A 22366-nucleotide genomic window follows, 5' to 3' on the forward strand; every position below is an offset into this window, starting at 1 on the left:
TGGCAGCAGGAGCATAGACCTAGCCTATGCCTGTCTACCTGCCTTTGATCCAGGGTGGGTCATTCTGGCCTACAGCTGGAATAGGTTGCCTACTCCTGCTGTAGCACATGGCTGTCCAACCTAGAGTGGCCAAGGGCTTGTGGCAGTCCCTCCCCCCAGCCTGGGCTGTGCTGGTGGCCCCACACCATATAGGGGACCTGGGTTCCTCTGAGTCCTTTACACTTTAAGCCTCCTTGGGCAAAGACAGGAAGCAGAATCTGGAAGAGGGATAGGGAGTGCAGAGACTCCAGTAGCAGTAGCAGGAGAGTGTTGGGGGGAGTGGCGTCTGGACCAGGAGCAACCAGTTGGACAAGCTTGGTGTAGCAGAACAGGCTGATGATTGTTTAAGGGAAATAAATTACTAGAAATTGCATTTGGCCTCTCCCATTTGAGAGCATTTCTTTTCATTTGGAAATTAACTGTACTGTGTTTTGAATGTATGCAGCCAGAACAGAGCAAATCATTAATGAATGTGCCTTGTCCTTTTCTGCTTGTTAAATTTCATTGTCTTGTTTCAAGTTATTTGACACCTGTTTGGGGACTTTAACAGTGGTGCAGTTGTGAACAGATCTGCAGCTATCTAATAGCCCCCCTTGAGCGGTCTTGACTTCTAGTGGTCCTCTCCCTGGATGGAATGAGCACACTACTGCTCATTGCAAACCAGGTGAGAACAAAAGGGAGAAAAAAGAACATTCACTAAAGTTGTGTTAAAATGCTAGCGGGCATGCTTTGTCTTATTATTTTAGCTTAACCTGTAGTAGATGGAAGTAGTTAGCCATGTTAGTCTGAAGTTGGGCCGAGTGCAGGTTTTCATGTATGAGGCAAGGATTTCTTAAGGGTGATATCTTTTATTGGACCAATTATGTAGTTTGGATAGAGTTTGACAAGCTTACAAATGCAAGACATTCTTCATCAAGTTTTCATGCATGTAATCTGGCTAAGTATAAGTATGTTGCAGTGATAGAGATAATAACCTACTACTACTCCTCTTGGCTTAATCGATTAACTTCTTTTGTTCAAGAGCTACAGAACTGATAGGTCAAGTTTTTATCCCAGTGACTTCTGGATATGGACTTGTACCTGAATGTCTTTAAAATAAGTTAATTACACACTAGCTCTTTGCTGGTAAAGTAATTTACTTGAGGTGCAAAAAGCAAGACAGTCTGGAGGAAACCAGCCCTTTGCCCTCAGCACTCAGTCTTCCATGGGGGTTATTTACTGATACCTAGTGGCTAGTGTCTTGATTCTGTGTCTGGTGTAGTTATTTACATTGGTACAAATGGTTGAATTGTGCCTTTGGTCCAACAGTCCAGCTAGTAGTTTGCAGCCTATAAGGGGTTAATCTACACCCCCTGGGCTCCCACCAAGCCATTACTCCCCCTACTGCTTTGGCTGCTGCTGCAGCTAGAGTCTCGGGGCTTTCCCTCTAGCTTCTGCTTCCTGCACCTGTTTGTGGGCTAAGATGAAGTGTAGTAGTAGTAAGTAGTTTGCTATATACTGGTCTGTTCCCCAAACTAAGATGGATTTAAATGGAATTGTGTAGTGGAGGGTGCACCTATGTCCAATGCAGTGCAGACAGGATGCCCTACTAGTCTTGTAATTAGCTTCCCACTGGCCAGCTTCCAGTGAGAGGATTTCAGCTACATGCCTACTTTATAGAAATGGGGGGCTCCTCCCTACCTTGCTCCCGTGGCCTTTGGTTAAGGGCAAGTGAGACTTGGGAGCATACAAACCCCAAGCCTCTGGGCTTAGGCCTGCACGTAAGATACTCCCAGATCCATTGGTGGGAATCTGAAGCTCCAGGCTGAAAAGTCTGGGGTGTAGGATACTTGTCAGTTGTAGCACCACATATGGTGTTTGAACGATTGAGTTTTGCTCAGTTGAAAGGATTTGGAACTGATTTGGTTAATTTGACCTGGAATATGAAAACATTTCCTCCCCCCCAAAAAAACCCTGTCTCAGGGAGGGTGTGGGGCACAGGAGCCTGCGGCTGGTGAGGTGGGAGGGGCTGCCCACACATGATGGAGTGGTGTAAGGGGACTGCCTGCATATTTGCACAGTGGAGTGGGAAAGGGGGCTGTTGACATGCACGGTGGAGAGCATGCATTGTGCAGCTGGGAGGATGTCTGGTGGGGGACCCTTGGCTCACACCACGATGGCCCATGCTGTGTGGTCTGTGCTGGTGTGGCCCTGGCCACTGAGAAGTTGCCTTAATCTGTCCATAGGCTCTGTCTAAGGTTGAAATGATGCAGTCTCCTAAATAGAGGATGGCTGTTTCAGTGGTTAAGACTCTAGCCTAGGGCATGGGAGATCAGGAGCCAGTTTCCTCCTCTGTTGTTTACTTCCAGGGTGATCTGGAGTACCTCACATAATCTCTGTGCCTCTGTTTCCCCATTGGTAAACAGGAACAAACTGATTGGTGAGAATAGCATTACTAAAGGTTGAGGTTTTCTGATGCTATAGGCTGGAAGTACCTTAGAGCAGTGGTTCCCAACTTTTTAAACCATGGACCAGAAGTGACCACGGACCAGCAAACCATGGACCGCCAAACTATGGACCAACATACAGCAGACCAGAAGTGACCGGTATACTGAGGACCAGCAGCCAACCCTTTTTTATACTAAGTATAAAAGCAATGTTTATTACTATGTTTTTAACTCATATTCCACCTATAGAGCCATGCTATGGGAGGGAGGAAGGAGATAAAGGTACTTCTTTGTACATAGTAGACTTGTATGCAGTATGTCTGTCTGCAGTATGCTGGTCCCTTCTGGACTTCCAGTCCGGCAGCCAACCCTTCACGGCCTGGGGGTTGGGAACCTCTGCTTAGAGGTAGGTGCCCCCTGCAGATCTTACACCAGTGCAAGGTGCTGGATAGAGCTGTGGCCTTATAAGCCCACATACCCATAGGATGGAGCTCTCCTCAGGGTTTTTTGAGACGGCACCATTTTTTCTGAGAGCACGTTTGCACAAAGTGTTTCCATACTAGCCCAAACCAGGGACTTTCTTGTGGTGCCGTGCAACCTGGGCCAGGGCTGGGGGAGATAAAGCAGAGCCTGCACTTAAAAGCTGCAGCTGTTATAGAATGAGTTTGCTGTAGGGAGCATTTTACACTAGCACTGCAAAGAATGTGCTGCCTTCCTGCCCATTCCTAAGTGCAGTTCAGAGGGAGGAGTGATGTCTCCAAAGCAGCTTAGTCCTGTGGGGCCCCAGCCATGTGGCAAGTCCCCCCCTTTGTTCACACACTGTTGTGCTGATTAGCAGGAGAGTGCAAGCTAAGTTAGGCACATCTGGGGTTGGAAACAGGATGCTCTTTAAAGCAGGGGAATTCTCAGTAATTTGTTTTCCCTCTTACTCTGACTGGGGCTGTTTTTGACCTTTCAAGCATAGTATAAAAGCCATCTAAGTCACATGTGTTAGTAAGAATGGTAGGGCGGTATGTTACTGTTTGAACGAAAAGGACAAATGAGTGAAATAATCTGACTAAGTGCATCTTTTTCCGTTTCTGAACTGTCTGCAAAACTCTCTGGCAGTTCTTCCTAGTTTATTATTTATTCAGAATGAGCCAACCAGATTTCACAACTCTACTATTTTCCTGTCTGAGCTCAGACGTCTTGGCAAGCTGCTAGATAGGTACTGCTGTGATTATTTGCAGGTCATGTGGTATTGCTTCCTTGATTGGATACCTGTAACTTTCTCAGGCTTTTGGCACAAGCCATCATACTTGTGAGCTGAAAATTCTCTCTCTGGGAGTATTTAACTCTGTATTTGTTTGGATAATTTTGATGAATCATTGGCAGTGTCCCAGGTGGGATGGTGCACATGGCTGTGCTGCATTGTTCTTCATCAAAAGGCCACTAAATACAATGAAAAGGATAAATGCATCCCGTCACTGTGGCATGCGTATTTTCTAAGGCACGGGTGTCAAACTTGCAGCCTGTGGAATTTTGCCCGGGCTCTGGCCACTGTGGTGATACTTTTGCTTGTGGTGCCACTTGACGTTCACCAAGCTGTGGGCTGCCACCGGGGAAAGTTCCACCACTTCGGGGGGGGACTTCTGCTCACAGTTTCACAAACACACTGGCCTTATCTAGACAAGACAACGACTGCACAGTAACTGGAGTTACTGCGCAGTAGCATCACTGAGCGACTTTTAGGTGATGCTGACTGCTCAGTAGCTCATTACTACTGTGCAGTAGTGTCGCATCAAGCTTCACATGATGCTACTGCACAGTAGTAACAGAACTACTGAGCAGTCAGCGTCTCATGTAGACACGGCCTCTGTGTCCCAGTAGGGTCACACACACGCTATTCCAACACGGTCTCTCTTACACATATATGTGCACATGTGTGTACGTGCACGCGTACGCACACACACAGTGTCCCTGCCCATTTGGGGTACTGGCTGCTGCCATGGGAAGCCTCACTACTGTGGCCAGAGCCAGGGTTCTACTACGGTGATGGAGTTGGGGTTGCCAGTGCAAAGGCTGGGGCGCAGCCCATGGGCACCTGAAAAGCAGGGAATAAGGCCCTCAAACCTATTTGAGCTTGACGTCCCTGTCCTAAGGCATTCAGCATCATGTTTGTGTACTGGGTGTTCAGCAAAACATGCAAGGCATTCCCTATCCAAAGCCAGTCAGCATTACTGGAAACATTTCCCAACATGGATCTTACTTATGTCCCTTGTTACCATAGCATCTTACAGTCTTTAAACTGCATCCTATGAAGCAGACAAGTGCTATTTTCAGCTAGGGAACCAGGATGCAGAGGAAGTAAGTGACTTAGCCAAGGCCACGTAGGAAGTCCATAGCAGAGCTGTTTAGAGCCCAGACCTTCCAAGTCATAAATAAGTACTATTTCACTATCCAGGCTCTTAGCCTCTTCAAGCATATCCTGATATCCTACAAATGCCTAAAGCTGAATTTGGCAAGGTTCTTTGGGTAGATGTGATATTTTTTATTAGACCAGCTGAGTAGCTGGAAAAAAAGTTCTTTGCACTTTTTTTATTAGAACAATTGAATAGTTAGGAAAAAAGGTGAATTTGAAAGGCTTTACTGAATTGGCCAGGGTGCTGTAGTTGAGATTAGTGAGCCTCCAGCTGTCTTTTTGACTACAGGTAGCCCTTGGAAAGTGGTCCACAGAGTGTATTCTCCCCTCACTTTTCAGTTAGGAGTTTGATAAGGCTGTATGGCATCTGCAAACTATTTAACTGTTGATGCTAGTCATTGGTCTAAAAAGATTGAGAACTCCTTGTTTGCATCACATATGGTCTATGAGTCAACTGAACACCTTCACTTTCCCTTAGCTTGAGTGCAGGGGCTCTCCAGTCTAACCCCAGAGTCATAGCCGGCAGAAGTGGGGGGCTAATGGGGCTCAAGCCCCCCAAACACAGGGCAGCCTGGCAACAGGGTCCTGCAGCAGGTGGGGAGGGGCAGGCATGCTGCGCTACCCTGTGCACCTGCAGCCAGGATCACAGTCGGCCTAGCTGCAGGCAGGTAAGTTTATTTTATTTTTTTTATTTCCATGTACTTGGGGGGAGGGCAGATTGAGATCCCCACAGTGCAGGAGAGAGTGGGGTAGGGGAAGGGTGAATCATTCACCCCTGCCCCTGGCCTGCTTCCTCCTGCACTGTAGGGATTGTCCCATGACCCGGTCTGGCCAGGGCCCCATTCACCATGAGTGGCTTGGCCAGGTCATGGGACAACCAGAGCCTGGTGCCTCCTCCAGAGGTGCAGTGCCAGGCAGCCAAGGGGGGAGGACACGTGGCCCCCCAATCTTTGCACAGGCGAGGGCAGGCCAGAGCTGCAGCCTGGGCTCGTGTCTCTGCTGTGTGTCTTTGCACCTCACCACCACTACTTTGAAAGCGGCAGGTGCTGCCATGTGCCTTGCTGCCTGGCCTGGCCTGCCCAGCGGCAAGACATACATGGCAGTTGCCACTTTTGAAGTGGCGGCGGCAAGGCAGGGAAACACAGAGCAGAGGCTGAACCCAGGTCACAGCTGTGGCCCGCCCTCGCCCTTGCAAAGATCAGGGGGCCATGTGCCCTCCCCTCCCTTGGCTGCCCAGTGCTGCACCTCTGGAGGAGCTGCCAGGCTCGTCCTGGGGAAGACGTGGGACGGGTGGGGCAGGGCAGGCGCGGGGGTCCCAGGGGCTCCATTCCCTCCAGACTGGTGGTGCAGCCGAGGCTGGCCCCACTTGGGCCCCCAGCAGGCAGTGCGCAGCTAGAGTCAAGGTGAGGAGACAACCTGGGCTGGGGCAGCCGGGGCCAGAGCCAGTGCAGCTGGGAGGCAGCCTGGGCAGGTGAGACGTGGCCAAGGCTGGTGCGGCCGCTGCCAGGGTAGGAAGGTGGCCAGGGCCAGTGCAGCCAGGGGGCTGCCAAAGCTGGGACTGGTACAGCCGGGGCTGGGAGGAAGCTGGGGCTGGTATGGTCGGAGCCGGGAAGCAGCCATGGCCGGTGTGGCATCCAGGGCCAGGAGGCAGCCGGGGCCAGGAGGTGGTTGGGGCAGCATGGTGTGGCACTGGGCAATACTGCTCCCTCCCTTGGCCCTTTCCCCTCCCCCTCAGACTTTCCCATGGGGAGGGGGGCATGTCTATGTGCATGCTCAGCCCCCCCACAATTTTTTTTGCTTCCTCTGCCTCTGCCCAGAGTATAGCAGTTCTCAGCCTTTTCAGACTCAAGGCACCCCTTGTTAGACTTAAGGAAGTCATCAGAAAATGCTAAGTTTTAGCTTTCTTTCATTCAGTTTTTGTCTACAGAAAAATAATAGAGCGTTTTTTCTTTGCAAAGAACTCAGAAAGATCACAAGTCAGAGTGATTTTAACATTATGGATTCCTATTTGAAATCTCTAGGTTTATCCTGTGAATCATATCTGTGCACCTGGTAATGCTAACATTGCGTGGCACCCCACAACAGCTAGGGCTGTGCAAAACAGCATTGTTTCGCTTCGACTTCCGTTTCAACAGAACAGTGTTTCATTTTGAGTTTTGTTTCATTTAAAGAGGACTGTTCTGTTTCGTTTCGAGCACTGTTTTGCTGTTTCGATGCTGTTTTGACTTTTCGCCCACCCAGTGCTGGGAAGATCAGTGGTGTCGCTGGCCCCAGATGGCAGCACCAGTCTTCTGCGATCCGGGAGGCAGACCAAGGGGCCTGCACCCCTGCAGTCCTCCCCGGGGTGCAGGCAGCCCCAATCTGCCTGCTGGATGACAGGAGGCTGGTGCTGCCAGCTGGGGCCAGTGGCAGCACTGATCTTCCTAGCACAGGCTGCACCCAGCCGGCAGCACCAGCCTTCTGTCATCCGGCAGGCAGATCAGGGCCGCCTGCACCCCTGGGAGGGCTGCAGGGGCTGTGCCGTACCACTCTCTGGGGGTGCGGGCCCCCGGTCTGTCTCCTGGATCACAGGAGGCTGGTGCCATCACCTGGGGGCCAGTGGCAGGTGGTCCCAGGGCAAATCAGCTCATGTGGGGATCTGCCCCCACCCTGGGATTGGGGCAGGGGTGGGTCCCCAAAAAAGTTGATTTGCCCTGGCCTCTCCTCAGTCTGGCTCTGGTACAGGGCCCAGGGCATATCAGTTTGTGCGGGGACCTGCCGCCCGGGGCAGGGGAGGGTCTCCGCATGAGTTGGTTTTCCCCAGGCCCCATACTGGAGCCAGCCGGAAGAAGGTGTGGGGCCCGGAGCAAATCAGCTCATGTGGGGACTAGCTGCTGCCCCGATTCTGAGGCGGGGGCAGATCCCCGCATGAGCTGATTTGCCCTGGGCCCATACTGGAGCCGGCCTGAGGAGGGTGCAGGGCCCAGGACAAATCAGCTCATGCGGGGACCTGCCCCTGCCCTGATCCCGGGGCTGGGGCAGGTCCCTGCATGAGCTGCCCTGGGTCCAACTGCCACTGGTCCCAGGCGACAGCACCAGACCGGGGGCCTGCACCCCTGGGAACAGTCCTGCACAGCCCCCGTAGCCCTCCCGGGGTCCAGACGGGCCCCATCTGCCTGCTGGATGACAGGAGGCTGCTGCTGCCAGCTGGGACTGGCGCTGAAGCCAGTAAGCCTAGTTTCAAAACTTTCTTAACGTTTCAAGTGCCCTTGTTTCGTTTCGAAGCTGTTTCAAAGACTTCTGTTTCATTTCGCCATTTTAAGCTCAAAATGCATCAAAACAGCTTCAAAACGAAACACTGGGTGAAATTTTGCACAACACTCTTCATCGCATCTCAAGTCACCCTGTTTGAGAATCACTAATTTAACATTACCCAATGCAAGTACTGAGCTGTACAGTTAGAAGACCCATGGCTATGCATGTCACTGCACAGTTCTTTTCTGATGTTAAACCACAGGGAATACAGTGTTGCTTCCACACTGTATTTATCTCAGCTGTTTGTGGCAGCTGTTATGAAGGGTTGAGTGTTGGAGTGAGAGCCAGGGAGGTAACTTTGGCTTTGAAATAAAAAAGATTCTTTTCTATTTTGGGAGCTTGAGGTTAGAAAGAGCCAAAATGTGACTGGAGAAGTGGCCCATTATCAACTTGAACTTGGGATTTAAATAGCCTTTCCTCTGTGTCCTGGAAATTAGAGCATGTTTTATAGACACCATACAAATCCTTTTCTAGAGATTCCCCTCAATCTTTTATGACCTCCATTGATTACATCTCATGTGCTCAGAGCAGGATTTCATACTATCATGGATGAAGTTTTCTTGCTGTCTAGAGTTGGGTGTCAGCCAGAGAATTGGGACCAAGATTCAGAGTCCAAACAACCCAGACAGACTGGGTGGTGTCTAAGTTCAGTTCTGAGGGCTGATCCAGGAGTGTTCTTATAGTTCTCCATGTTTCAGGAAATTGCTTTTTTTGGAAACATCTACATGTACAATTAATGCATCTGAATTTTCTGTGCAGAAAATTCAGGCTCATCAAAGCACTGCCCAGCGCATGTCTACACTTGCACCCACATCAGGACCAAGTTGAGCCCAACAGGAGCAGCCCTGTCCAGGGCTGCTCCTGCCCTGCCCTGTCCCCCTACAGCATCCAGGGAGAACTCCACTCCAGTCTCCCCCAGGTGCCAGCCATGGGGTGGTAGAGGGCACAGGCGCTTAGCCCCGAGCTCCAGGGGATGGGGCAGCTGTCCTGGCTTGGCAGGCAGCTCTGTCCCAGCCGGTGGGAAATTGGGTTGGCCCCAAGCCCGGGGTGGGGAGAGCTGTCCTGGCTGGGCAGGTAGCTGCTTCCCAGCCATGTGGAGATTGGGACCCATGGAGGTCCCGATCTTCATGTGGGTGGGAGGTAGCTGCCTGGCGCTGAGACAGCTCTTTCAGCCATGTAGAGTTTGGGACGGGTCCTAAACTCCACATGGCTGGCAAACAGCATCCTGTGAGCCAAGACAGCTCTTCCCATCCCCTTTGGCCCCCTGCTGCCTTTTCTGACCAGGAGCAAATTGCTCCCAGTCAGTGTCTACATGTATGGTACACTGCATCAGTTAATGTGCCATTTTTCTAGTATCGTATCTACAGGTACTAGAAAATGGCACATTAGACTAATATACTGCACAGTAATTGCTACGCACATGTAGGCAGTGACATTTTACTGCACATTAGATGAGACTAATGCACAGTAATGCGTCTCTTGTAGATACACCCTGTAACTAGATTTTTTTTAATGTCTTGACATTTCATTTAAGTAAACATGAAGCCAAGGCTTCAGTATTCATAGTCATCTTAAAAGCAAGTTACAAAAATATCCAATGTTAAGAGATTAAGAAATTTTGGCTACCTGAGACTTTGCAGTTGTCACCAAGCCACACGCAAAGGTCACTGCCAGTGAGAGCAGAATATGACTTAGACTGCTCTGCAACCCTTAGCTCTGAGCTAAAGGAGATTCATTGTTAACTGTTAGCAACTTATATGTAAAATCCTATAGAGCTGAATAGGAATACAATCAGAATGATGTCGAAAGAATCCTAAGAGACTGTCAAGTTTAATAAAAGGTGTCATTTAGTAAGTGGGTTTCTCTGAACTGTTTTATAGAGTGCTGTAGAGGAGTGGAATGCTCTGCCAGAGCAAGGGAATCTCTCTCTCTTTCTTTCTCTAAAGAGTCTGTAAAAAAGCTAATCAATTTCTATTGATCCGCACTGGGTGCATCTGCGTAAGACACTATGTTGCCATGTAGTCCTAAAGCAGGTCCTAAATGACTGTGCAGTAACAACTGCGCAGTTGGGCGCATGTGCACATGTGCGCTGACTTCCACATACACAATCCCAGTCACCATGTGGCCATCAGCTGCTTCCTCAGACCCTGCGCCCTTGCATTCTTTTCTGCTGTATCTATTCAAGATCTAGAAGATTTCTTCACAGAGAAAAATCAACAGGATCTGAAGGGATCTTCCCTCCTTCCCCCTTCTTCATCTTCTGTCACTGAAATGATCCACTCTTCTTTTGTAAACCACAAATGCTCTGTTCTTCTCATCTCCCTTGTTTCTGCTTTTATCCCTTCCACTGCATGCTCTCTCTTTTGTGTGCACACACTCTCATATCTGGTTCTTTCCCATCTCATTCTCCCCCTTCTTTAAAGAAAACCCATCCTTGACCCCATTTGCCTCTCCAGTGATTGCTTCACCTCTGAGCTCTTCAGATATCCAATTGCAATGACTGTCTGGAGCTTCTTATTTCTCTTGGGGAAAGAATATAAGCTATGATGGCAGAAGTATTTTTTTTGCTGCAATTAGCTGGACCAGGTGTGGCACATGGGCATTTCAGATAGAGCGTATCATACAGTCCTGTGCTTAGTGCTGTGATGACCGTCTGTACTGTGATGCAATAGTTGTAGCCTGCAATGGATGGGGCCCTTTTTCTCTTCTGCCTGAAGCTGGAAGGGTTTTATTTCTTGGGCATGATACACTGATGGATGAGCTTAGGAAGAGATCTATGGTTTGCAAGGATAAGCATGGACACCCCAGGGCAGAGATGCTGAGGAGTTTCTTGGGCAAACAGACTGGGGGCAGTGTCATAATCTTCAGACAGAATAAAGAAACCGGCTGCCAAGAAACCATGGAGGCTGGAGAACAGAGAATGGGCTTGGCAATTTGGGCCCAGAAGCAAGAGGACCAGGTGGCATTTTATTTGGCTGGAGAGCAACAAGGGTTGACACACTCTGACTAGCGGAAAGAAGAAGAGCAGGGAGAATTCTACCTAGCTAAGCATATCATGTTGTAGGTCTGAAAACTACAGGCAGTTTGAAAATAGTCTGGTTGAATGGAACAGGGAGCTGTCTGGGACATACTTGTGGGTGGCTGCTTAGTGAGACACTTAAGTGTACCCACAAAGAAATTGCTAATTATCCAAGACAGGCAGAGGATCCTTTATGAAGATTCCATAAGAAGAAGAAAAGAAAAAACAATCCAAAAAATAGGGGTGCACCAATATATCAGTAGGCTATCAGATTGGCATCGATAAAAGGAGAAATTACATTATTGGCATTTTTTGGTCATTGTAGTCGATAATTACAGCTGCATGCCTGGAGCACTCTGGCAAGTGTAGTCTGGTCCCCATGCCCTGCTGCCGACCCAAGCTCATGGCAGGCTACAGGTGCCAGCGAGCAGCGGGAGAGGGACGGGGTGCCATGGGGCGGTCACAGAGCACCGTGGTCAGCAACAAAAGGACTGTGTTACCGACTTCTGCGGCAATGCCACACATGCAGCAGAGGTCTGAGCACCAGGGCTGCCACAGAGATGTTGAGCTGCACGCAGGTGAGGTGAGGTGCCACACGAGGGATGTTCTGCTTCATTGGGCACTCGGCGCCTTCGTGAAAGCGACTTCTCTCTGGCAGCTGGAGCAGCTTGGCTGTGTGGGGCCAGTCAGGGCTGAGGCAGCAGCGTGAGCTGGGGCTCCAAATGCGCCCAGCACCGCTGTCTGCATGAGGGTCTGCCCCGCCTCACCCACCCAGGACAGCACCCCAGGCTGCATGGGGAGCAGGGCTGTGAGTACGAGCTATGGGCAAGGGAGTGACGTGCATGGGAATCGGGCAGTCACCACCTTCCTCTTTGAGGGTTGGAGCAGGCAGGAGGCATGTCTGTGCGCATCATAAATGCAAAACAAACCAAAAAGGTTTACTTACATCAGTAGTGTAAAATGCCTTGCACTATTACTAAATATCGGTTAGCGGATTGGCATCGAACATTATGGTTGGTTAATCATCAGCTATTGGTACTGGCCAAGAAAATCTTTATTGATGCATCCCTACTGAAAAGGACAGGAGGAGAGCAGGACAGTGTGTTGTCTTCTTCAAGTCAAGAAATGAGATATGATGGAGAAACTTTTGAAGTAGTTGGGCAAAGAGTCACTGGGAATGATGCTTAATTAGCACTAATAGCACTGCAGATGGTCAGGGACTTCGTTACTGCTCAAACAGGTGCCCAGAAAAATGTCCAAGCGAGACATTTCTGTAAGATTTTTCCTGTCACTCAAGTGAAAGTGGCAGAAGGAAGTGAACCACTGGTAATTAAGTGGTGTGAAGATGGGGCTTTGGCTCTGGAACATTGTTCCACGTTCTGTAGGAGAGGTGGGGACTCTTCAGTCTGAGAGGCGGCCATGCATGAGAAGAACAAATCTATTCCAGAAGACTGGCTAGAGTCGCTACAAAAGGGGAGGCCGAGAAGTGGACAGGGATGAGTACTCATTAAGCACAAAATCAATCAAGGAACGGATAAATGAGAAATTCATCAGTGGCTCAAACACCAATGCTAGCAGTTAATAAGAAGAATCGGAAATTTGAGCTCATACATATGAGCTATTTGGTATTATGGGAGCCTAGTGGGAAGATTCACAGGTTTATAACCTATTTAGGAAGGAACATGTGGGCAGAAGGGGAGGAGGAATAATATTATGGAAATAAAAAGAAATATTCAAAATCACTGAGAGCTTTAAAGCATGGGATCTTGATGTTTAGGCCTGTTTGAACAGGTAAAGCACAAGATGGTACCTGTGACACAGTCCTAAATCATGTACACTCATCAGGCTGTTATATTGGTCTCACACACTGGATTCAAGAATTTTTCAACTTTCCTGGGTCTGTGCAGAGTCCAGGCGTTGGCTCTGGGTTTCTAGACACTCATCTGGCATATAAACTGTCTTTGTAGCGCCTCTTGCACCCCAAGCCGAGACCTCTCAGTCCCACTGTCACAGCTCCACGACTTAGGCCAACTTGCAATTGCTTAAGTACACCTCTGCCAGAGCTCCAGTGTAGTACTGTGATTTCGTTTACCTCTTCAACAACACATCAGAATTAAAGCAAACAGGCATGGGCTTTGCAAAAGAGGCTTCTTTAAACCATTACTGTCTAAACAGCCCGAGATATGCAGATCTAGGTAAAAAAATCAGCAATGTTGATATGTCATTTCCTGCTCCCGTTTCTTTATTGCTCTTGAGCGTTCTTTGGACTTGGTCAATCCCTAAGGCAGTGATTTTCAACCAGGGTGCTATGACACCCTTTGGTGCCTTGAAACCCTTTCCAGGGTGTTGTGAGATGACATGCAGTATTAGCACTGCTAAGTGATCAAACATGATTCATAGGATAAACCCAGAGATTTCAAATAGGAATCCATAATGTTAAAAACACTGACCTGTTGTGATATTTCTGAATTCTGTGCAACAGAAGAATCAGAAAAATAGCAGTACTATTTTTCTGTAGTCAAAGCATGAGTGAAAACTAAGAGCTGGCATTTTCTAAGGGGTACCTTGAGTATATAAAGGTTGGGGACCACTGCTCTGAGATGAGGATCCTTCCTGAACCTTTTCTGTCCTGATCAGGATTTCTGTGTAACATGGATTTTCTTGCTTTTGACACCCCTCCAACACCCTCCTTCATCCTCCCCACCCAAACTCAGGTGTCCTTCTGCTCTTGAAGGTAAACAGTGAGAGAATCTTTCTTTCAAAGCTTCCCATCTCCTGTCTACCCCTAGATGGCTCACCCCTCAGCCCCACTCTGCAAGTAACCAGTTCACCTGGATGGACTGGTTCTTCTGGGCTATATCTAGCTCACTAACCCAGGGAGTGCCATGTGAATAGAAGATCAAGGTTTCACAACCCTCCTGTTCAACTCCTTTTGGAATTTCATGCCAGGGTGGAGGTAGAAAGAAAGCAGGGAAGGCATAGATTGGTTTTGTAATTGAACCACAAACTTCATCTTATTGAAGATATATATGGAGTATCTACAGCAGCAAGCATAATTCATCATTTGTGCATAAATACTCCCTTTAGACCAGCTGCAGGGGTTCTGCAGTGGTATGTCCTTGGCACAGTGCTAGTTATGAATAACGTGGAAAAACATAATCTTAACTAGTGAAATTTGCAGAGGACACACAGATTTGGGGGTGTGCTTAATTATGAAGGGGACAGGTCATTAAGATAGACAATCCGCTTGGTAAACTAGGCATACCCACTATATGTTTAGCAAGACTGAAATGCATAAAATAATACCTCCAAAAACAAAAAGAATTGGCCATGAGCAAGGAGGACGAAACCATTGCCCTAAGTCTTTTTCTAAGTCGATGCTTGTAACAGGGTTCACCTCCAGGGGTGGCCCTGATGCCCCCTCAGTCCTTATCTGCTCTGCTGTCTTTGGACAGTCACCCCTCCATTCTCCAACCTTACCTGGCTATATCTAGCTTTTAGATAAGGGAGGCTGCCTTAGGGCTTCCCAAACCTGATTGCCTTCTCATGACCGCAGGTGTCTGTGGTCATTGTCTTAAGGGCTAATTGCATGATTTCATCCATCCATATACCATGCCCCATGCCTCATAGGTGTTTGCACTCACTGATGTCAATTCAGCTTCCAGGGTGGCCTGCTCCTCTGGGGCACTTCACCTTTCTTGGCTACTCCTGAGTGCAGCCTTCTTACCTGGAGTCACACACTCTGCCCCTCTCAGGCTTTGAGCCCCTGGCCCCTACCTCTACCCTTTGCAAGCTCTCAGACCCCCTGGTCCCACAGTCAGACCCTCTCTAGGCTCCTGGATCCCTTACTGGGCCCCAAGGGACCTCTTCCACCCCTTAGTCTCTTCCCCAAAACCTCCAGAGTGCCGCAGGCTGTACTCTCCATGCTAGCATTCAGAAGCTGCAGCCATCCTGTTTAGGCAATGCTCCCTTAGCAACCTCCAGGACCCTACTGCTTGCTCAGCTCAGGGTCTGGGCTTATACCTTTCTAAGCCCAGCCCCTTTCTGGGTCATGTGGCTCCTGGTTGTCTTTGGCTATACCTGCTGCCTGCTTCTTCTGCAGCCTGCCTGCTCTTATAAGTAGCAGGAGCACCAAGCATCCTGCTATAATGCTTTGTAGGATAATCAGGTGTACATGAGTTTTCAGGATGATACCAGGCTAAAAGGGCATAAGAAAGGGGGACTATGGAGGAAGAGTTAGACAGTCAATATTTAGCACCAGGGTAATCTCTGTTGGGATATAGAATCCTATTCTGAGATTCACAATTCAAGAAGGATGTTCCAAAACTGCAGAAAGCTCAGAGAAGAGCCTCAGGAGCTATTAAATGATCAGAAGGCTGGGCCAGGAGTGAGAGACTCTAGGACCTCAGTTGATTTAGCTTATCAAGGAGAGAACTGGAGGGGACATGATCAGTCTGTGGGTGAATATAAATTTTATAGATGGCTCTTCAGTCTGGCAGACAAGAGCATCGTGAAATCCAGGTGCTGGAAAGTGTGGTTGGACAAGTTTAGGCTTGTAGTGTGGTACTCAGTTCTAACAGTAATGTACCAGTAGAACAACTTGACAAGGGTGGTGGTGAATTCTCCATCACAGGAAGTCATGCTTGCATGCTTGTCCCTTCTGGCTTTATAATTTATGTTGATGAGAGCACTATTGGACAACTATAGTCGATGCTACACAAGGGCTTTAACCAGTACAAATATGTCAAAAAGTGACACCCCTGACCCACAGTGGCACACTACCAAAGTTTCTAGAATAGATCTAGTGTTCGCCTGTGATGTTCACTACTACTCCTTGGACTCCCTGTCTGCAAAATGGACTTGATACTTATCTGCCTTACAAGAGATGAGTTGGTGTTCATAAAGCATTTTAGTGGTACATATAGGTCATGTCTACATGTTCATTAGTGCACCTTAGATACTGTGCATTCAGTTTAGTACTTGCTTAATAAAGTACTAACTAAATGCACAGTAACTAGAGTTACTGCACAGTAGCGCCAACACACAGTTATTTTGTGATACTTACTGAGCATTAGCCTAGTGATAACACTGTGCAGTAGGCTATCAGCATGGTTTTTAACTGCCATGCTACTGTGCAATGTTATGTAGACGTGCCCAGTGATGCTATGCTATGTATTATTAAAAGAATCAGTCAAATAATTGAATGGGCCTTCTTTCAGACAGCAACATGGGTTTTAAGCTATTTTTCATTTTCTTTCAGGAGCCGCAAAATTCAGATAAGAAATATCCCACCTCAGCTACGATGGGAGGTAAGTAAAAATAAATGATAAATAAAGAGAATGTAAGTGAGGATAAAGAGAACTAGATGAAATCAACCTCTGAAGATTTAGAGAAGAAACCGCCCAGGATCTATGTCTGGTCTCTGCACAGATTTTATATTGGTATCAATTCTTCTCCCTGAGATACAGTTACACTAGCACAGTCTCTAGTGTGGATGTAGTTATGCTGGTATAAAAGGAGCCATATGCTCATATAACTGACTCTGCCTCCATTACAGGAATAAAGCTACACTGGTGTAAGCACCCTTACATTTATGTCTGCACTGGGATCGGTTGTACAACTTTGACTTGATCCTTATAGCCTGCCCTCCAGGACCCTCTTCCACATAAACGTTCCCTGGGGCCAAGCTCATGTGAACATGCTTATTTTCAGTGGCTTTTTTTTGACTCATCACAAAACAGTTTGAAAACTGCCCTGCCAGAATAAGAGTATCCACACAGGGAGTTACGCTGGTAAATACACAGCAGGGTAAGTTTGCACTTTATACCATATACCAGTATTGTTTCCCTGCAAACAGGCTTTAAGCCAAGTCTGTACAAGAAATAAGTTGTTGGTAGAGCTGCCCCAGTGTAACTGTACTGGCAAACTCTTCTAGGGCTAGATTCCATTCTACCTGTTAGGTGTGTAAAATGGACGTAGACACCTAAGCACAATCCTATTCCACCTTGCTTGAGTGCTTGAAAGACAGGTAATGCAAAAGGTGGGTGGGTCCTCCTTCTTCAGGCTGCTTTTTTTGTGACTCCAACTTTAGGGGCGGATAGCAATATGTTACAAAAGTAGATGCATTAGTGGATTCTCAGGAGCTTCAGCAGGGTGGAATAAAATCATACTTAGGCACCCAAGTGCACATAGATACCTAAGATGTGGAATAGAATCTGGCCTCTTCTGCTAATCCGACTTAAACTGAGCAGAAGTGCTTAAGGCAATATAGTTTGCACTGGGTGCATCTACACATGCCCCTTTGGTGCTGCTGTTACCGCACCATCATTTAGTACTTTCTTTTGTACACCACAGTAAAAGTCCATACTGTGTCATTTGCACAGTGCATGGTTATTTTTTAGATACTACATCACCGTAGCGACATGCAGTACCAAGGAAGCGCGTTACTGCAGTGTCACGGTTTTTGCCCGCTGATGCTACATCGCCGTAGCGTGTTGCTACAGTGACGTAGCCTCATGTGTAGATTTGCCTACTGTTTCCCTTCAGCAAAATAAGTTCCACCAACCAAATTACTGCTGTGATGGCATCACACTAGGCTCTTGCAGGGATTGAAATGTCACCATACTTCTGTCACTCATGCACAGGATGGGAGATGTTCTTTGCTTGCTTTCTAAACAGACAAGACAGATGAAGAGTGAGAGGGGAAAGAGGTGCAGAGAGACCTGCTTTGATTAAACATTTGTCTTGTGGTGCAGGCTTATTTATATTCATCCAAAATAATGCAGCTTCCCCTTCATTTTCTAGGTTCTGGATGGTTTGCTAGCCCAATATGGTACTGTAGAAAATTGCGAACAAGGTAAGAAGGCAAAAGTATGTGGTAAAGTTATTTATTTTTTAAAGTTAGATCTGCTGGCACCCTGAAGCGTGTGGCTCAAGCTCACCTCCAAGTTGTTATGACAACTCTGGATATTCCTGTTCATTATTCATCTACATGACAAGATTCAGGAAGGGCCTGAAAAAGGTTTTAGACAGTCCCCAGTCTGCCAGGTTGGGGGATGGCTAGGATTGGATTAGGTTACCTTTCACTTTTGGTCCTTGGTTCCAATCTGGACCCTGATGATAGTGACTAAAAATAATTTTATGTCCTTTGAAACAAGTTGGGAGTGTCTCTGTTCCCAGCAGGACAATGCCCATGTCATAAAATGGGCTGTCAAAATACAAGCTTTGTTGGCAATCCCAGCACAGAGTTCAAGGATTAAATAGGTCCAAGACATCAGTTTCCCTACTAGCTGAAAGCCTTGATATATCAGCTGGATAATGGAATTATGCTCCCCCCACCTCTCTATATTATTTGGGCAAGCTCACCCCAAGCTTCAAAAGCCCATAACAGATCAAATCCCAACTAGGGAATTCATGTACTCAGCTCCTTGTGTTGGGTCATAGGCAGTATTTGCAGCCAAGACCTGAAGAGCTAAAATTATGAGCCACTACAACTTGAGCTAAATGGTCAGGTGCAGTATCTGGGAAGTAATAACAGACTTACACCTAGTTACAAGGATCAGCTGCTAGAGGGAAGCAGAGACCTGGCATTATGTTAACATGGGTTACACTTGTACTGATATTGCCTGTGCGTCAGTGTCTTTTGTAAAGCATTTTGAGATGGAGGAAAAATACTACCTAAGAACTAGACATAGTTACCTGGTTTGTGAGAGAGGGCTCCCAATTTCAGTACTTCCAGTCTGGTTCTTAAACCTATGATTGAAGTGTATCTTGCACATAGTGCTGACACAAGCCCTTTTTGCAACACTCCCACTAATTCCTGTATTTTTTTGCTCTAAAGTGAATACGGACAGCGAGACAGCAGTTGTCAACGTCACCTATTCAAACCGGGAGCAGACCAGACAGTAAGTGAAGTTAACCTGGGCGTAGGTGTAGACATTCTAAATGCCTGAGGCAGAATCAGTCTAAGTTATGCAGTTTTCCGTAACTGGTGTAGTTTAGATCAGTAATGAATAGAACACACATTTGCCCTTTGGTGGGGGGTGCAATTCTTAAACCAGGTCCTGTTGTTTTTAAACCAGTCTGTGTGCCAAACTTCTGTTCTGTTACATGTATAGACTGGGTTTTGATCACTTATACCAGTAAAAATGTAATGTCTGTACCTGATGGAACTAGTTATGATGCAAATTCAACTTGATCACTTTTGTTTGAAGTAGATTCTGAGTCTAAACTAATAGCCAATATGCATTGATGGGATCTTACTAATAAGTAAATTTAATTTTCATTTTGCATGAAGATGGGTGCTATAGAAAACCATAATGTAGAATAAATTTCTAATCTGCTGAAACAGTTTCAAATTTGAAACGGGAAGATTTCAGTGATAGCTTTTAAAATCAAAATCTAAAGATGTGGACAGATGTAACAGTTATATTGGTATTAAATTATATCAGTATAACGTATTCCTGTGTAAGTATAATGTCTGTCCATCTGTACATGTGTATTAAGTAAGCTAAATATGAATGAAACAAGTTTAAAGTTTGGTTTTACTTGTACCAGTACAGGAATGGACAGATGTTATAATTAAATTGGAACAACTGATGAAGTGTCCTGACCATTAAATGCCCCTTCCCCTTTCAGAACAGTTGCATCTAAGACTTGGATCCTCCTGCCTGACTTCCTGTCTAACCCAGGGCATAGAATTGGCCAAGGTTACTCCTGTATTGACCTCTGTAGCTTCTGTCTGGTAAAGCATAACTTGCTGAAAGACTTCCAGCCCTGATTTGAAGACATCAAGAGATGGAGAGTCACCACTTTCCTCTAGAATTTGTTATGGTGGTGAATAAGTCTGTTCATGCTTAATGCCTTGTTTCCAGTAAGAATTTCTCTGGCTTTTAACTTCCATCCATTCATTCCAGCTATGGTTTTTATCCTGCCCTTTAATACCAATATTTTCTCCCTGTGAAGATACATTCAGACCATAAGTCACTTCCCAGTCTTTCAGTTGCTCTAAGGGTGTGGACAGACATAACACTTGAACCATTCCAAAAACATCACTGTTTGAGAGCTCTTTCAAAATTGTTCCTGGACAAAAGTGTTCACACATGCATTGCTAGGGGGTCTAAGAAGAACCCTGGCATTTTAGGGATTGCACTGTTGCTGAAATGCCAGTAAAGGGCATGTACCTGGACCATCCTGCCTTCCAGGGGTCAATGCGTGGAGTTTCCCCAGGATGCCCCAGTTGATGAAGACCCAGATTGGGGCAAGGGGTTGGAGTGGAGAGGTTGCCAAGTGTTGGGGGAGCTATGTGGCCCCCATGCTTGTGGCCCAAGAATTCCCTGGCTTTTCCAGCCCCTGCTCTGGAAAGCCACCTTGCCAGTGTTACCTCCCTGCTTGCAGACCCTGGGTGATGGGGTCCCCACCTCCATTTGGGGGGAAGGGTTGGAGGGATCACCAGCTGTTTCTTGCTTCCTGCTTCTGGGCCATCACCCACTGGTCTCCACCCACGCCACAGCCCATGCCTCAATTTCCTTACATGCCTCAGCTGCATAGCCCATGCCAATACTTGCTTGCATGCCACCACACTCCGCCACCAGGAATGGACAGATGTTATAATTAAATTGGAACAGCTGATGAAGTGGTACCCAGACAGAGGGTGTCCAGGTGTGTGTGAGGAAGAGGAGGAGTTGGAGGTCCCTGCTTCTTCATTCCTGGAGGCTGGTTGCTTTAGGACTTCCCACAATCTCTGCCTAACACTACAGCTTTAGTTTAAATAGACTTTCCCTAGAAAACCACTCAAGTCCCTTGCATTGCCAGCAATTACAAAGAAATGTGTGTGCAAGGTGGAACCTGCAGGGCAGGGACTGGTGGCAAGAGTCCGGGACAGAGGACAGATAATATTTTACTATTAATGGGCTAATTCACTTCACATTGAGCATAAAATTAACAGCCATTCTGTGCTATTAATTGCCTATTGTACAATGGTTCTGTTCCCTGCAAACCACCCCCCAACACCCACCCCCCACCTCAAATGAGCCTTGCCTAGGGTTCTGCTTCCCCCACTCCTGCAGACTGTGGTCTCCATGGCCAGTAGGAGGGTTTTTGGGCTGCAGGGTTGCATCCCAGAGCTGCCCCATTGCCCTGCATGGGTTTGGGGGGTGGGGTGAGGACCAGTGCAGCTTGGGATGCCTGGAGGACTCATCAGACACTAGGTGCAGAATGCACTGTGTCCACACATAACATTGAACCAGTTCGCAAAGGACTGGCTCAAAATAGTACTTCATTTTCACAGTGTGCTGTTAAAATGACCCAAGAAATTTAAACTGGTCTTAAATGGTGGGCATATCTAGACTCTTGGGGCATTTGTACACATGCTTGCACTGCAGTGTTGGGAACTTTTAAAATGCATTTGTATAAACGGCAAAATGTGTGTCAGCACTGAGAAAATGGCAGCGGCGCACTTTTGTACTAAAACACATCAAAGGTGTTTTAGTTAAAAAATGCACCACTACCATTTTCTGTGCGCTGATGGGCATTTCACTGCTTATGCAACTGCACGCGATGCAGCGCAGTGGGTATCAGCTCACATGCAGAGCAGACTCTAGATTAATCGAGTTTGCTCTGATGCACTGGATTTCCAGCACGTTGGAGCAGACAAAGGTATGTGTATAAATGTCCAGTGACTTTAAAGTGTATTTACATCTCTTTCTACCGTAGCATTGTACTGGAACCTCTTAACTCTCTATACCCTGTGCTAATGCAGATTGCATAACTATTTGAATGTCTTAGATTGCGTCGCCATACACCAACTATGTAGCCATGTAGCTACTGTGTACGGAGCCCTTTATTATCTTACAACTCTGCAAAGCCAGGTAAAAAACCATGATTCTAAACATTTTCTAGTAAATTTTTAAACCTGTTGTAAGTGTTATGTCTGTCCACATGCTAAAATGTTTAACACCTAAGAGGAAATACACTTCCTCGTTAATTAGCAAGGAGCCAGGGGAGGGGCACTCTGAAGTGCTTTGGGTTAGAGTACTAGGCAGTCGAGGGAAAAGGGATTTAACGGTGGGGGTCTACTACAGACCTCCCAACCAGGGTGAAGAGCTTGACCAGGAATTCTTGGGTCAGCTCACAGAGGTAGTGAAGGCTAAGGATGTGGTTGTTATGGGGGACCTGAACTTCCCGGAC

The 22366-nt window shown here is 47.2% G+C and overlaps 1 protein-coding gene across 2 annotated transcripts in view; it reads left to right on the top strand.

Moving 5' to 3' along the window:
* The window catches only part of IGF2BP1 (insulin like growth factor 2 mRNA binding protein 1), an 85190-nt gene that overhangs the window by 51048 nt on the left and 11776 nt on the right, over window positions 1-22366 (top strand). For both annotated transcript variants that reach the window (XM_019548402.1, XM_019548403.1), the window contains exons 2-4: window positions 16440-16488; window positions 17984-18035; window positions 19020-19083. In XM_019548402.1, coding sequence (XP_019403947.1) covers window positions 16440-16488; window positions 17984-18035; window positions 19020-19083 — 165 coding nt within the window. The remainder of the gene's footprint in view (window positions 1-16439; window positions 16489-17983; window positions 18036-19019; window positions 19084-22366) is intronic.

Source organism: Crocodylus porosus, unplaced genomic scaffold (genome assembly GCF_001723895.1).
Source record: "Crocodylus porosus isolate Cpor-Errol unplaced genomic scaffold, CroPor_comp1, whole genome shotgun sequence".
Taxonomy (NCBI): Eukaryota; Metazoa; Chordata; order Crocodylia; family Crocodylidae; genus Crocodylus; species Crocodylus porosus.